General features: G+C 45.7%; 1 protein-coding gene across 1 annotated transcript in view; it reads left to right on the plus strand.

Annotated features, from left to right (window-relative positions):
- The window catches only part of LOC311233659 (ryanodine receptor 1-like), a gene marked incomplete at both ends in the record, with an annotated part of 453,326 nt that overhangs the window by 198,911 nt on the left and 237,909 nt on the right, over positions 1-16,506 (plus strand). Inside the window, 8 exons of the mRNA XM_084320641.1 lie at positions 215-423; positions 5,059-5,250; positions 5,700-5,866; positions 6,221-6,350; positions 7,816-7,976; positions 8,430-8,592; positions 9,029-9,115; positions 11,393-11,619. Coding sequence (XP_084176767.1) covers positions 215-423; positions 5,059-5,250; positions 5,700-5,866; positions 6,221-6,350; positions 7,816-7,976; positions 8,430-8,592; positions 9,029-9,115; positions 11,393-11,619 — 1,336 coding nt within the window. The remainder of the gene's footprint in view (positions 1-214; positions 424-5,058; positions 5,251-5,699; positions 5,867-6,220; positions 6,351-7,815; positions 7,977-8,429; positions 8,593-9,028; positions 9,116-11,392; positions 11,620-16,506) is intronic.

Here is a 16,506-nt window from a genome sequence, read left to right on the forward strand (position 1 = left end):
GCCAGAGAGAGTAGCCCTGCCTGAAGCCTAGTAAGCCTAACATCTCTCCTGGCCAGAGAGAGTAGCTCTGCTTGAAGCCTAGTAAGTCAAACATCTCCCCTGGCCAGAGAGAGTAGCTCTGCTTGAAGCCTAGTAAGTCAAACATCTCCCATGGCCAGAGAGGGTTCCCCTTCTGGTTTTGACAGGTTGTTTTTTTTGTCTTGCTGCTCTTCAGGCTTCATCCCTGTGTGCAGCCTGGGCCAGTCTCAGGTGGGCCGGATCAACCTGGGTCAGAACGTCAGCAGCCTGCGTTACTTCACCATCTGCGGGCTGCAGGAGGGATTCGAACCCTTTGCCATCAACATGAAGAGGGACATCACCATGTGGTTCAGCAAGAGCCTGCCTCAGTTCATCCCCGTGCCAGCAGACCATCCCCACACAGAGGTGCCTTGTACAACACTCATTGTGATTGGACATTCCATGATTCTAACCTCACAGTGCTTTCCAACCAAGGACCACCAAATTGATACACATTAGGCCGCGGGCTCCCATTTGATGCAATTTTGTCTCAGGTCCCCACTATCTGATTTTTCGGCAACCTATTTCATATGAAGTGCCATTTAAAAATAAATTGTGTTAATTAGTTTGCCATATCAACATTAAAGGTGCTATATATTACATTCAGCCACTAGATGTCACACTAGAGCACCAGCATGTAATTTATCCAATCACAATGTTTAAATAGAGCCTGGGTTTAGTTCTAGTTAGCATCACAATGTTTAAATAGAGCCTGGGTTCAGTACTGTCAACACCATGCTTGACAATGGTTAAATGGAGCCTGGGTTCAGTACTAGTCGGCATCACAATGTTTAAATTAGGGATGCCCCGATCGATCGGCCAGTGATCGGTATCGGCCGATATTCAGTATAAATATGAGATTGGGGAATTCCGATAATGCTTTCTAGTCTCCGATTGCGAAAACCGATTGATAACGCGCGCGAAAAACATCATCCAATTCTCAGCGGAGTTCTCGCTCGCTGTCTTCTCTCCTACAGCAAGTTGTTTGACACACAGGCAGACACATGCTGCTGCTGCAGTGCACGCATTGCCCCTCCCCCTCACAGACCCGTCTTGTTAACAAATGCTCTGGCAAGAGTCGAGTGCAGTTCCTCTTTCAACATCACTGAAGCATTAAACAAAATGGCCCAGTAAACTATTCACTTTAGTTTAATACATGAGGCGTTGTCTAACGTTATCTAGCTGGCTAGCTACTGATAGCTCATAATATCAACGTCTGATATCATCATTGGCATTCGTTTTCGCAGCTGTTGCTAGCGTTGGCTAACTAGCTATCGTTCTTCCGTTGGCTAATGTTAGCTACCTAGCTAACATTACTGTTTAAACAAAATGGCCCAGTAAACTATTCACTTTAGTTTAATACATCAGGCGTTGTCTAACGTTATCTAGCTGGCTAGCTACTGATAGCTCCTGATATCAACGTCTGATAACATCATTGGCATTCGTTTTTGCAGCTGTTGGCTAACTAGCTATCGTTCTTCATAGCTGTAACTGAACGCCAATGATGCTAGCCTTATGTGATCTTATGAGTTTCAGTTCATAGGAAAATACTTTGACTATAATGGTCAGAGGTCAATTAACTTAGATGATGTTATGCTTAACACCAAGTACTATTCACTTTACTTAATTTCTTTTTTTTTATCCACTTTTTCTCCCATTTTCTATTTTTCTCCCATCCCAATTTTCATATCGTCCAATTCAACCCTCCCCTGTCTTCGAACGTTGTTTCTTGCCTCCCACAAGCCGGCTGCAATGTGGACTAAGTCATACATAGCACGAGTCCCCTCCGATACTCGAGGTAACAGCCGTTGCATCTTTTCACCTGCGCGGCTCGATCTTTCAGCGTCGGGGGTCTGGGCTTTGGAGGGGCCCCGCCCCCGTCGCTTCTTGATTCTACTATGCAGGCGCACCAACCGACCTGTAGGAGTCGCTGTCCACAACGCCCGATCCCCACCCTTCAGTTTCCTTCCCCGTAATACGGCCAATGTGTATTACTGTGGACGACCAGCTAAACTGAAAGCAATGTGGAGAGCGGGGCTCGAACAGGAGGCATCCTGTTCGAGCCTAGTCTCCAGCATTCGTTGCGAGCGCCTTGCCCACTGCGCCACGTAGCCGCCCTCACTTTACTTAATTTCTAAGATTAGATTAGATAATTTAGTCCGGACATTGAGAATGCCTGTGTTAGACCTACAGTATAATACTATAAGAAAACCAAAAACGGTATCGGCCGATATGGCTCATAGACGATCGGTGATCGGTATCGGTGGCAAAAAACGTGAACGGGGCATCCCTAGTTTAAATAAAGCCTGGGTTCAGTACTAGTCAACATCATGCCAGACAATGTTTAAATAGGGCCTGGGTTCACTACTAGTGAGCATCACAATGGACCTCATTCACTAACATTCTCATAAGTTTCCTCGTAAATAACCTTGTAAAAAGTTCGTAAGCGGAAACCTACGATAATAATAATAATAACTTTATTTGTATAGCACTTTTCATACAGAGGTTGCAGTTCAAAGTGCTTCACAACAGTAAAAAATACAGGCATAAGCGAGCATAAAAAGATAGACGGGTAGAATCACAGTGTTTCACATTAGGATCTAGCATCCCAATAGGCTCTCCGCTTACAGTTTTCAGTAACACAAATAGTAAAAATAGTTTAAAATGATTCAGTTTAAAAATAGTCAAAAAATTATAAAATAGAACGGACATAAAAAATACAGGCATGAGCGAGCATAGCAAGATATGGCAAATCACAGTGTTTCACATTAGGATCTAGCATCTTAATAGGCTCTCTATTCAGTAATACTCCTGTAGTTCATGAACAAATAATCACAGTGTTTCACATTTGGATCTAGCAAATAATAAGAATAAAATGATTCAGTTTAAAAATAGTCATAAATAATCCTGTATGCATCGTTGTTTAGTGTGTATGTGTGTTTATTGTGTTGTGTGTGTGTGTGTGTGGTTGTACTTCAGCTACTACTACTCTACAACTACCACTCCAGGACACAGTTAACCTAGATCTACTCTACTCTACAACTACCACTCCAGGACACAGTTAACCTAGATCTACTACTACTACAGCTACTACTACTCTACAACGCTACAACTACTACTACTCTACTCCAGGACACAGTTAACCTAGATCTACTCTACAACTACCTACTACTACTCTACCCCAGGACACAGTTAACCTAGATCTACCAGGACACAGTTAACCTAGATCTACAACTACAACGCTACTACAACTCGGTGTGTGTGTGTCTGTGTGTGACTGTGTGTGTGTGTGTACAGCTACTACTACTCTACAACTACCAGGACACAGTTAACCTAGATCTACAACTACAACGCTACAACTACTACTACTCTACTCCAGGACACAGTTAACCTAGATCTACTCTACAACTACCACTCCAGGACACAGTTAACCTAGATCTACTACTACTCTACCCCAGGACACAGTTAACCTAGATCTACCAGGACACAGTTAACCTAGATCTACAACTACAACGCTACTACAACTCGGTGTGTGTGTGTCTGTGTGTGACTGTGTGTGTGTGTGTGTGTGTGTGTGTGTGTGTGTATGTCGGTGTGTGTGTGTGTATGTGTGTATGTCGGTGTGTGTGTGTGTTTGTGTGTGATTGTGTGTGTGTGTGTGTGTGACTGTGTGTGTGTGACTGTGTGTGTGTGCGTCACAACCCGCAGTGTTTCACATTTGGATCTAGCAATAAATAAGAATAGTTTAAAATGATTCAGTTTAAAAATAGTCATCAGTAAGAAGTAAAAAGTGCAATAACCGACACATGAATTTGATAGGCAGTGTAAAAGAGTAGGCAGGGTAAGAATAAATACAAGTTGTGTCAGGATATCCCTGATGTTTCCTCTTGCCACTAGGTGGTAGCAGATAACTATCAGTGAAATACGATGTCCTCCTCCGGATTCCTGAACGCGTGGAGAGGTGCTCTTAAGTTGCCGAAATGATCGCAACGGAATGAAGAACGTCACACATCCTTAAACTGAAAGCGCATTCTCGTACACCAGCATTTGCATACAGAAACGCCCCTCCAGCTCCTTATATGGGCATGAAGGATTGTGTGCAAAGAGATTCAACAGCTCCTTATACCGGAAGGGAGAGGCTGAGCATTGCAATGCATCGGGGTTGTGCTGACCCCCGTATTCAACAGGTAGCTGGAAGCGATTTGCGACTGATCAAAATTAGATTAAAATGTATTGTCATTATACAGCACAAGTACAATACAACGTATGAAACATACTTTAGTGCGTCATTGCTAATAAACTATAGATTTATAATACATAGTATTATTTATATAGCCTACATGAAAGGAATGGGGTGTGCTGAGAAGAATGCAGATGTGTCCATTCTATTCCACTATATACGCTATATCCGCACGATTGAGTTTAGTTCTTATTTATTTATTTATTTATGTATTTATTCACTGTCATTTGCAGTGTTCGTGTAGTGCTTATATTTATTTTCAGACATCACGATGCCTCGGTATGACTATAAATGTCAAACATAATTTTTAATGATACAAATATTGTCGTATTTATTATTATAATTATTTAAATCCGAGGATGTCTGTAGAATCGACGTGAACGCAATCACCAAATGATTTATCCTAAATGAAGTTAAGAACACGGCGCACACCAGTCTGTCCGATTTACGACCTTTCCATGCTCGTAAATCCTGCTCTTAGCTACGAGAAGGAACCGTCAATACCAAAATCGGCCCGAAAAACTCGTAAGTGGAGCTATGATGAAATTTGCTCGTAACTTTTCTCGTAAGTCCGTTGAGGAATGAGGACCATTGTTTAAATAGTTCAGTACTAGTCAACATCATGTCAGACAATGTTTAAATAGGGCCTGGGTTCAGTACTACTCTGTAGTCAACATCATGCCAGATCATACCATGTACAGCTGGCAGATAATATTTGTTATTGTTATTTATTATGTTTTTTCTTTTTCAATAAACTGCAGATATACCGTGTGGATGGGACGGTGGACAGCGCCCCCTGTCTGAGGGTGACCCACAGGACGTTTGGCTCCCAGAATGCCAACACTGACCTCCTCTTCCTCAGGCTCAGCATGCCTGTGGAGTTCCATGAGACCTTCAAAGTCCTGGCAGGGAGCACGCCCCTCACCCGCACGCTCACTATCCCCGAGGACGAGGTCAGTTATTTGTTCAGTCAGGTTTCCCAGTAGCTGCCTCTCCTCTGCAGCAACAGCTACTCTTCCTGGGGTCCACGCAAAACACGACGCATCACAAAGCAGTAAGAGACGAGAATATGATCAGACAGGCGTCGGCTGCCACCGCAGAGAACCGGCGTTCAAATCCCAGTGTCCGCGTTACCTCTGGCTTGGTCATTCATTTGCGCATGCGGGTCAGTTCAGGAGTGTGACCAGTTCGTACTGGAATCTGATCTTGACCACATTTAAAAAATGATGTGAACAGCCAAATTTTTTTTATCGGATCTGAGCAATACATCAGAATTGAGCACCAAGGTTTGCAGTGTGAACGCAGCTATACAGTAGATTCTATAAAGTGATATGATATGAAAATAACAGATTTTGTCAGCCAGTGTAACTTGCAGTGGAAGTTCATCCCGTGTTCTCATCAGGTGGTGGAAGTGGATCCCGACTCAGACTTTGAGGTGCTGAAGAAGTCCGCAGGGAGCAGGGAGCAGGAGGAGGATAAGAAGGAGGCGTCGGTCCTGAAGGAGCTCCCTGTTGTCAAGAACGGAGAGAACGAGAAGGACGCCTCATCAGAGAAGAGCAAGAAGAAAGGGTTCGGACGACTTTAACGCTTGATTAGTTATTTTTGGCCAATAAAGTGGCATGCGTGCTAAAAGCCGCTCACTTGTACACCGCTACCCTACAGTGTTGATGGTATGATGGTATAACGGTATTTGGTTTTTCAGTACAAATTAGAATGTGATATGACATATTCTTTACTTTGTTATCTTATAATACTGTACATGTCATAGAGACTCATATTTCATTAAAGATAGTCTATTTTTTTATTATATTTTTTTATATACTGTTGCAAAGAGTCTTTTGATTAACCAGAAAAATACAGCATGTATATATAATACTACATATATAACAACATCTGGAACTTGATTGTCCCTGTGATCTCCAGGTTCCTCTACAAGGCGAAGAAGGCTGCGTTGATAAATACCGCCCCTGTTGTGCCCACCATGCCCCGGCTGATGGAGGACGTGGTGCCAGACGACCGCGATGACGTTGACATCATCCTCAACACCACGACCGTATGACCTGCTCCTTGAGATTGGTGCTTCTATGCAGCTCCGTATGGGTAGAGCATGCCACCTACACTGCCAGGGTTAGGGGTTCTATTCTCTAAACAGCAGCTCAGTATGGGTAGAGCATGCCACCTACACTGCCAGGGTTAGGGGTTCTATTCTCTAAGCAGCAGCTCAGTATGGGTAGAGCATGCCACCTACACTGCCAGGGTTAGGGGTTCTATTCTCTAAACAACAGCGCAGTATGGGTAGAGCCTGTGTGCTGAGTCTCTGACTAGTTGTTCTAGCAAGCCACTGCACACGGCTGTGTCAAAGCCAGTATGGAGCTTTGTATTCTCCGTAAATGTGTCATTTTGTTCTTACAAACCTTTAGCAAACATTTAGTTTACGCAACAAGTATACAGTACCCTTAGCACTATTCATTCTGACTCAGTGACACCTTCAGTCAGTCAATACCTATAGACTCATTATGGACTGGTGCCCTCTCAGTTAATACCTATAGACTCATTATGGACTGGTTCCCTCTCAGTCAATACCTATAGACTCATATGGACTGGTTCCCTCTCAGTCAATACGTATAGACTCATATGGACTGGTGCCCTCTCAGTCAATACCTATAGACTCATATGGACTGGTTCCCTCTCAGTCAATACCTATAGACTCATATGGACTGGTTCCCTCTCAGTCAATACGTATAGACTCATATGGACTGGTGCCTTCTCAGTCAATACCTATAGACTCATATGGACTGGTGCCCTCTCAGTCAATACCTATAGACTCATATGGACTGGTGCCCTCTCAGTCAATACCTATAGACTCATATGGACTGGTGCCCTCTCAGTCAATACCTATATAGACTCATATGGACTGATGCCCTCTCAGTCAATACCTATAGACTCATATGGACTGGTGCCCTCAGTCAATCAGCACCTGTAGACTCATATAGACTGGTGCCCTGTAGGGGTGGGACGATACATCGATCCAGATCGATACATCGATGTAATTATCAACGATCGAATCGGATCGATGCAATGTAATAAGATCGATTCATATCGATACTCTTATTTTGAAAATCCTGTGGCGAGTCTCATAACTGATTGTGTTAAATGGGCATATGATATCATCTCGTATCGATCGCAGGCACCTGAATCTAATCGTAGCGTATTGTATCGTGAGAGACTTTGTGATATCGGCAAATATCGTATCGTTGTCCAAAGAATCGATATCGTATCGTATCATGATGAAACTGGTGATTCCCACCCCTAGTGCCCTGTAGGTCCAGACAAAAGACTGCTGGCGTGGCAGTGCATTATGTCATGTTAATAAAGCTATTTTCTAATTAATTCCCCTTATTATTATCATGAATAAATTATAAAGAATTTATAATTAAGTATTTGCATAGTCAATATAGTTTGGATTGTGGATTGGACATTGTTGATGTATTTTTTCTGTCCATCTTCTCTGTTGCCAGTACTATTATTCAGTGCGCGTGTTTGCGGGCCAGGAGCCCAGTGGTGTGTGGGTGGGCTGGATCACACCTGACTACCACCAGTATGATCTGCACTTTGACCTCAGCAAAGTGAGAAACGTCACAGTCACTGTCGGGGATGACAAGGGCAATATACATGACAGGTAATGCTATATTATATTATGTTATGTAATCTATTATGCTGCAGAATGATCTAAATCTTGTGGAGATGGTCTCATTTAAATCCATTCATCTGACTTATGATGCTTTGACTCAGCTGATTGCTTGCCCCAGTATGGTTATGGAATCCATGATGATTTTTGACTGTGGTTTTTCTATTTTTAACATTGTGATCACATTTGATTGTTGTTTGTCTGCAACCTTGTTTTTGCTTTTTCGGGTTAAATAAAGGTTAAAGGGATAGTTAAGATTTTTGGAACCCTAGCCCTATTTCTTACCAATGATTTCAGATTGTACAGACAAGCTCGACCCCATTGACTTTGCATTGGTTTGTGGCCAACTATCCGGAGCTAGTATAAAAAACAGCATGGATTGTGCTGATGAAAAATAAAAAGAGTATAGACAGCCTTTGAGTATAGTTGTCTCCTGTGTTCCAGTATCAAGCGCAGTAACTGCTACATGGTGTGGGGAGGAGAGTTCAGCAGCTCCCAGCAGACCCGCGTCAGCCAGGAGGACTTTGTGATTGGCTGTCTGATCGATCTTGACACAGGACTCATGACCTTCACTGCCAATGGAAAAGAGATCAACACTTTCTACCAGGTCTGTAAACCCTTAACAATGTTCTATATTGAATAATAAATAATAAGTGTGTTTTCTATTTGTCGGTCACGTGTGTGTATTAGCGTGCACACCCAGAGGTGCCATTTTGGAACCATAGCTGTAGTGTGCGGTACAGTAAACAACACAGGAGATTTCAAGGAAGTTATCCAACTCATTTAAATTGTAAAAATGGAGAAGCAGAACGTTATTTGGCTAAATTGTCATCTATTATCAACATTGATCCAATGGCTGGGTGCGTTCAGTGCTCTTTCCTCCTGATTTAACAGTAACGTTTAGGAAAACATTCAATGTTCTTTCCTCTTGATTTATTTGAAGCATTTTTTAAGTGCTTTGAAGGATAACTATTATTATTATTATTAGTAGTAGTAGTATTATGGACATTGTTGTTATAATTTTTATTATCATCTCCTTACAGGTGGAGCCTAACACCAAGCTGTTCCCTGCCATCTTTGTGCTGCCAGGAAGTCAGAATATGATCCAGATTGAGCTGGGCAAGCTTAAGGTATGAGTCACTGTCATCCAGGGCTGGGGCCACTCCCCCCTCAGGGTCCATATTCACCAAGTCAGGGCTGGGGCCACTCCCCCCTCAGGGTCCATATTCACCAAGTCAGGGCTGGGGCCACTCCCCCCTCAGGGTCCATATTCACCAAGTCAGGGCTGGGGCCACTCCCCCCTCAGGGTCCATATTCACCAAGTCAGGGCTGGGGCCACTCCCCCCTCAGGGTCCATATTCACCAAGTCAGGGCTGGGGCCACTCCCCCCTCAGGGTCCATATTCACCAAGTCAGGGCTGGGGCCACTCCCCCCTCAGGGTCCATATTCACCAAGTCAGGGCTGGGGCCACTCCCCCCTCAGGGTCCATATTCACCAAGTCAGGGCTGGGGCCACTCCCCCCTCAGGGTCCATATTCACCAAGTCAGGGCTGGGGGCACTTTCCCCTCAGGGTCCATATTCACCAAGTCAGGGCTGGGGCCACTCCCCCCTCAGGGTCCATATTCACCAAGTCAGGGCTGGGGCCACTCCCCCCTCAGGGTCCATATTCACCAAGTCAGGGCTGGGGCCACTCCCCCCTCAGGGTCCATATTCACCAAGTCAGGGCTGGGGCCACTCCCCCCTCAGGGTCCATATTCACCAAGTCAGGGCTGGGGGCACTTTCCCCTCAGGGTCCATATTCACCAAGTCAGGGCTGGGGCCACTCCCCCCTCAGGGTCCATATTCACCAAGTCAGGGCTGGGGCCACTCCCCCCTCAGGGTCCATATTCACCAAGTCAGGGCTGGGGGCACTTTCCCCTCAGGGTCCATATTCACCAAGTCAGGGCTGGGGCCACTCCCCCCTCAGGGTCCATATTCACCAAGTCAGGGCTGGGGGCACTTTCCCCCCTCAAGCCTCTCAACAGCTGCGGCTACATAGAGAATATTTTATCAACCCCCTTGAAATCATTTAGATTGGACATTTCAAATCAACACTAAATCAACTGAACCATGTTTACATGCCCAGAAAGACACTGCCAACACTTAGTCCCTCTTGCACTCGCCGTCTATATTCTGCTGCTTATAAAAAAAAAATGAAATATTGTGCCCAACAGCATATGTGGGTTCATTTTGTTACAGTACTGTGCATCATTTTATTTTTTTTATCCACCTTTTCTCCTCCATTTTTCTATTTTTTCTCCCATCCCAATTTAGCCATGCCAATTCTCCCCTCCCCTGTCTTGATCGTTGCTCGCATGTGCCCCCCACTGGCCGGTCGTAGGGAGGATAGAAGCCCATCACATGTCCCCTCCGATACATGTGGAGGCAGTCAGTCACATCTTTTCACCTGCCAGCGCGGACTCTCATTGGCGAGGAGTAACGTGTAGGAGGCTCACACTGCCCCCGCCATTTTCCTGTCTTTGCTGTGCAGGCGCCCTGACCAACCTGTAGGAGTCGCTGTTTACAACGTCCAGATCACCACCCATCGACTCCCCTCCCGCTAACTCTGCCAATTGAGTCAGTATGACGGCCGGCCCAAGCCGGAGGCAATGCTGACAGCCGGATTCGATACCGGTGTCTCATGCGTTGGTGACGAGCGCAATGTCAGCTGCGCCACCCAGCCGCCCACTGTGCATAATTTTCAACATTTGTTTGGACAACTCGTTACTTACTTACTCATCCCTGGCTGTAACGTAAAGCCACTCTAGCCAGGGACCAGCGACTTTCAATCATGTTCTGTGTACTAATGTCTAAGTCGGAGAGAAAACACTAAATGATTAAAACACAATTTCTTCATCTTCATTTGGATAATTTAATAGAAAGATAATTCACCATCGAGGCATCCAACGATCCATCAAGCTAATGCTAAACAACGATTCCTCAAGCTAACGTTTAGCAACGATCCCTCAAGCTAAGGCTAAGCAATGATCCCTCAAGCTAAGGCTAAGCAATGATCCATCAAGCTAACACTAAGCTTCCAATCCCTGGAGTTACCCCAATCAGATAACTTTAGCGGTAAGGACTGTATGCAAAGTAACAAAAGAAAAGTCTCCCGGGAGCAAAGGCCAAGTTGCAGCTACAAACATTTTGTCTTTTGTAAAGTGCTTTCAACAAGTGTATGACAATCATTACGCCAATCCAGTTCACGTCTATTCACATGAATGGGAGAAGGAAAAAGTCATTGTTGAAAAATGTTATGAGCTGAACTGGAATACTGTAACTCAGTTGGGTGGTGGAGAGATTTCATTGGAATGTTTTCTTGGACATAGAGACGGGAGCCACTGCTCTAATGCCTTTTGTCTCATCAGAACATCATGCCCATCTCTGCGGCCATGTTCCGGAGCGAGCGTAAGAACCCGGTCCCCCAGTGTCCCCCCAGGCTGGACATCCAGATGCTGACCCCGGTCATCTGGAGTCGCATGCCCAACCACTTCCTGTCTCCGGTGACTGGGCGTGTCAGCGAGAGGCTGGGCTGGTCGGTGGAGTGCAACGAGCCGCTCACTATGATGGCCCTGCATATACCAGAGGAGAGCAGGTCAGGGAGGCAGTCCTATCATAGACCTCTCACGTGTGTTGTAATTTTTCTGCCCAAATAAGGGGGACGGATGGTTCCCTTGGCATGGGAAAATGAATGGGTTATTAATAGGGATGTTCGATATTGTTTTTTTTACCGATATCCAATATACCGATATTGTTCAACTCTTAATTTCCGATACCGATATCAACCGATACCGATATATGCAGGGTTTCCCCCATCAAAAAACTAAATAATGTCAGGTAAATAACATTACATATCTCTTGTCGTGGAATTAACACAACATTATGCATACTTTTCACAATAAAAATATGCATTGATGTGTTCATTTCACTGGATGCATTCAATAAGGCATTCTAAATGTAAACTATCTGTGCATCTCCCCTTTTCTTCTCTCTCTCCCTCTGGTTCTCACTCTCCCTCTCTCTTTCCTTTTCTCTCCCTTATTTATTGTAATTTTCCTTGTATACTATTGCTACTGTAATTTTTTATTTTATTTACTTGTATGCATGTACATAACCTTGTTTTTGTTGCAGCCTTCCACCCCTCCCTTCCCTCAAAAGGTTTTTGCTTTTTGGTCAGGCTGCTTTTGTATATAATAATTTGTTCTTACTTGCTTGCCTGGGTAAATAATTTTTTTTAACCGATACAGATCATTTCCAATATTACATTTTAATGCCAATATCGGCCGTTATTAAACTAGCTTCATCTGTGGTTCACTGTTTACCTTGAACGAGGTATTCTAATATCAATTTCTCTCTCTGATACATTATAGAATGTAACACTACTGATGAGTCGGTTGCAGTCAATCAGCCACCTGCTTACGGGTTGGACCCTTTAGCTCAGCTGGTTAGTGCAGCCACCTGTGGATCCTATGGTCCCATGTTCAAATCCACTTGGTTACATTGGTGGCAGTGGTGGGATCTCACTGCCCTGTGAATCTGTATCCAGGTTTACGTAGCAATGGGGGTGGGATCTCAGTGCCTTAATAACCCCCGGGAAAGTGTGCACGTAAACAAAGGACACGCGAGGAGTCAATCATAGTCAACCAGCACCTGCTAACGGGTCTGACCCTTTAGCTAAGCAGGGCCCCGTTCCCCGTACCTGGCTAACTGAGTTAGCCGGATAATATCCAGCATAGCCTGACTTAAGCCAGACCTTTCCATTCCCCGACGCTCGATTGTCTAAATCACTATGACAACAGATCAAAAAGTTTGAGCCTGGTCGAGAGCAGGGTTAAGTTCAGTTAGCTGGATGAACCATGGCCACGCCCCCGCAAAGAAATGCCAGCTCGCTTCCTGAAATGATTCTCACAGTCTAGATCTGCATTATACCATTCTGAATTATGTTCTTGTGCTTCGTTTGAAATGTAAAATAATATGTCTGCAGTAACGCTGATAATAAATCATATTCAGCTTATGAATTTACTTTGTCCTATATAATGCACGTCATATTTATACGGATACGGCGCTCGCGAGTTGCGACACACAGTTATTTTAATAACGGACTAAACGGATCATTGCAAATGTGAATCCCACTGGGATATTTTTTATATATCGGGTGTTTGGCTCTGATTAGTTTAATATTCTTCGCTGTGTATTTGCTTAACGGAGCACCCGGATGCGTTTCATTCAAGCTGAAGCGTCTATGCGCGGATTGTGGATATGAATTATGAGGAATCTGAATCTGTGGAATATTTAATTGTATCACTGTGATAGTGTCACACGTTATTGTGATATTGTAACTGGGATTAAAATATATGAGGAGATGCGCTGTTTGATGGATTTGATGACGTGACGTGACTTGATAAATTCAAGTCAAGTCAAGTCAAGAGTTTTAATTGTCACGGCATACAGGTATACAATGAAATGCGGGTGGTCTTGCCCGCAACGATGTGCAATACAGTGGTACAACATATAATAGAATCAAAAAATTAAAAAACAACATTGTGCAGTAAACAGGTAACAGGTAACATGGAGTGACATCTCGGTATCTGTACATAGTTATTTACAGAGCAAATTGAATGAGCCTATGACGTTTTTGATGAATGAATTCGAGAAAATGCATTTATCTTTTCAAGCACTGTTATCTGTTGATGAACATGAGGTGTCACTGGTATAAACCAAATGGTAATCAATTCAATGCATGTATGGATTAGGTCCGAAACAGATTCAAACCTGATTAATAGTGTAACTGCAAGCCTCCCTCCAAGCCTCTCTTTGGAAACCATGTATTTATATAGTACATAATATTAATACCTAAGCACATACAGATATCCTCATGATATAATTCGTATCAATTAGATATACTATTTGGGCTTGTTTTTATCGTTATTCTGAAAGAGCTGAACTAATTATTTTCGCTAGCAAGATCTCATTTGATTATTCATTCCATAAGCCTATACTGCCAGCAGGCACGCCCATTCTGCAATCTGTTAATAAAGTTTTAAATCAATCAATCAATCAATGCCGTTAGAAGATCAGGATTTCTGCTATCGACACTTGCTGTCTTTTCAGCTGAGGCGGGCGCGCACAATTATCCGGAGTCTCAAGTCTGGTTCAAATGAACGAGACTGAATCCACCTTCGAGGAACAGGAAAATCCCGGATTCAAACATCGGGTTAATTGAATCTGGATAATGGGACTCTTGATCGACTTAGTTGAACCAGGTACGGGGAATAGGGCCCTGGTTAGTGCGGCTGCCTGTGGATCCTATAGTCCCAGGTTAAAATCCAATCGGTTACACTATGTACATTATTATGTACAGGGTTATAGTGTGAGGTTTTGCCCGCTGCTCACCACCTTTTCTCTGTTTCTTTGAAGCCTACTGTTAGATTTTCCCTTCTCACTCACTCTCTCTAGCCCCCACCCTCTCGTTCCTTACCCTTAGTGGCCACACCTGTTCGATATTCTATTATCTCTCGCACCTGTGGTGGCAGGCTAATTAGTCCCCCTGTGGGCTTTAAATACCAGGGCGCTTCCCCTCGTTTTGGCGTGGGGTCGTGTTGTATACTTGCCGAGTCATATTCTCTAAACATCTAGACTCTTTCGGGAGATCCTCTGTCTGCCTATGCTGTTCCATTCTCCGGCGTCGAGATGTTTGCTCCAGCCTTCGCCTGCTGTCGCCGTTGCCTGAGAGTGGGACTGGTCTGCGCTCCCTAGACTTCCACGGGAGGCATCCCAGTCATCCACTTCAGACCCCCCGCGCAGCTGTCGTCCTGACGCACATCCAGACCAGCGCAGACGCTCTCCAGTCCACAGCGCGCAACGCGCATCTTCCAAGGACGCTCGAGCTTGGCACGCTCTCCAGACCAGCGCGCAACGCGCATCTTCCAGACCTTCGAGCTTGGCACGCTCCTCCGTACCAGCGCACTGACGCGCATCTTCCAGACCTTCGAGCTTGGCACGCTCCTCCGTACCGGCGCACAGACGCGCATCTTCCAGACCTTCGAGCTTGGCACGCTCCTCCGTACCAGCGCACTGACGCGCATCTTCCAGACCTTCGAGCTTGGCACGCTCCTCCGTACCGGCGCACAGACGCGCATCTTCCAGACCTTCGAGCTTGGCACACTCCTCCTGGCAGACGCACCCCGATGCGTCTCTCTGTTCCGACGCGCACACCAAGGTGTGGCGCGCCACTCTGTTCCTCGGCTCCGACAGTGGCTACCCGGTGGACGACATCCTCGCCACCGCCACTGTTCCAGCTCCCTGTTCCGACGCGCACACCAAGGTGTGGCGCGCACTCTGTTCCTCGGCTCCGACAGTGGCTACCCGGTGGACGACATCCTCGCCACCGCCACTGTTCCAGCTCCCTGTTCCGACGCGCACACCAAGGTGTGGCGCGCACTCTGTTCCTCGGCTCCGACAGTGGCTACCCGGTGGACGACATCCTCGCCACCGCCACTGTTCCAGCTCCCTGTTCCGACGCGCACACCAAGGTGTGGCGCGCACTCTGTTCCTCGGCTCCGACAGCGGCTACCCGGTGGACGATGCCCTCGTCACCGCCACTGTTCCAGCACTCTGTTCCTCGGCTCCGACAGCGGCTACCCGGTGGACGATGCCCTCTTCACCGCCACTGTTCCAGCACTCTCTCCCTCGGCTCGGACAGCCAGCCGCCCCGGTGGCGATGCCTTCGTTCCCGTTGCTGTCCCTGTACCATTACGCATGCGCCTGGGTGAGTTTTGATTGTGATGTCACTCACCCAGCGTAGTGCCCTTGCCCCCGTTCCCGCTGCTGTCCCCGTACCTTTACGCATACGCCTGGGTGAGTTTTGATTGTGATGTCACTCACTCAGCGTAGTGCCCTTGCCCCCGTTCCCGCTGCTGCCCCTTTACCTTTACGCATACGCCTGGGTGAGTTTTGATTGTGATGTCACTCACTCAGCGTAATGCCTCTTGCCCCCGTTCCCGCTGCTGTTCCTGTACCTTTACGCATACGCCTGGGTGAGTTTTGATTGTGATGTCACTCTCCCAGCGTATTGCCTCTGTTAGTTAGTTTGGACTTTTCTTCTCCCAGCGTATTGCCTCTGTTAGTTAGTTTGGACATTTCATCTCCCAGCGTATTGCCTCTGTTAGTTAGTTTGGACATTTCATCTCCCAGCGTAATGCCTCTGTTTTTGGTTCTCACTTAGAATAGTATTTTTGGACTTTACATCTCCCCCTGTGTGTTTGTCACACGAAGATATTATTACTTTGTTCACTTTGTTATTTGGACTGTTCTGCACCTGCTCTGTTTTTTCCCTTTTGTGCATTAACTCTCTCCTCTGTCCTGCAGAGCGGCCCAGATGTTTTCCCACCAGTCCCCAGTTCCTCCCTGTACCCCAGCCCGCCTCCGCGGGCCTCAGTCCCCTTCTAGTTCCACCTAGTTCCTGGTCCCAAGTTCTCCCTTT

Source organism: Notolepis coatsorum (assembly GCF_963971535.1).
Source record: "Notolepis coatsorum genome assembly, chromosome: 8".
NCBI classification, from domain to species: Eukaryota; Metazoa; Chordata; class Actinopteri; order Aulopiformes; family Paralepididae; genus Notolepis; species Notolepis coatsorum.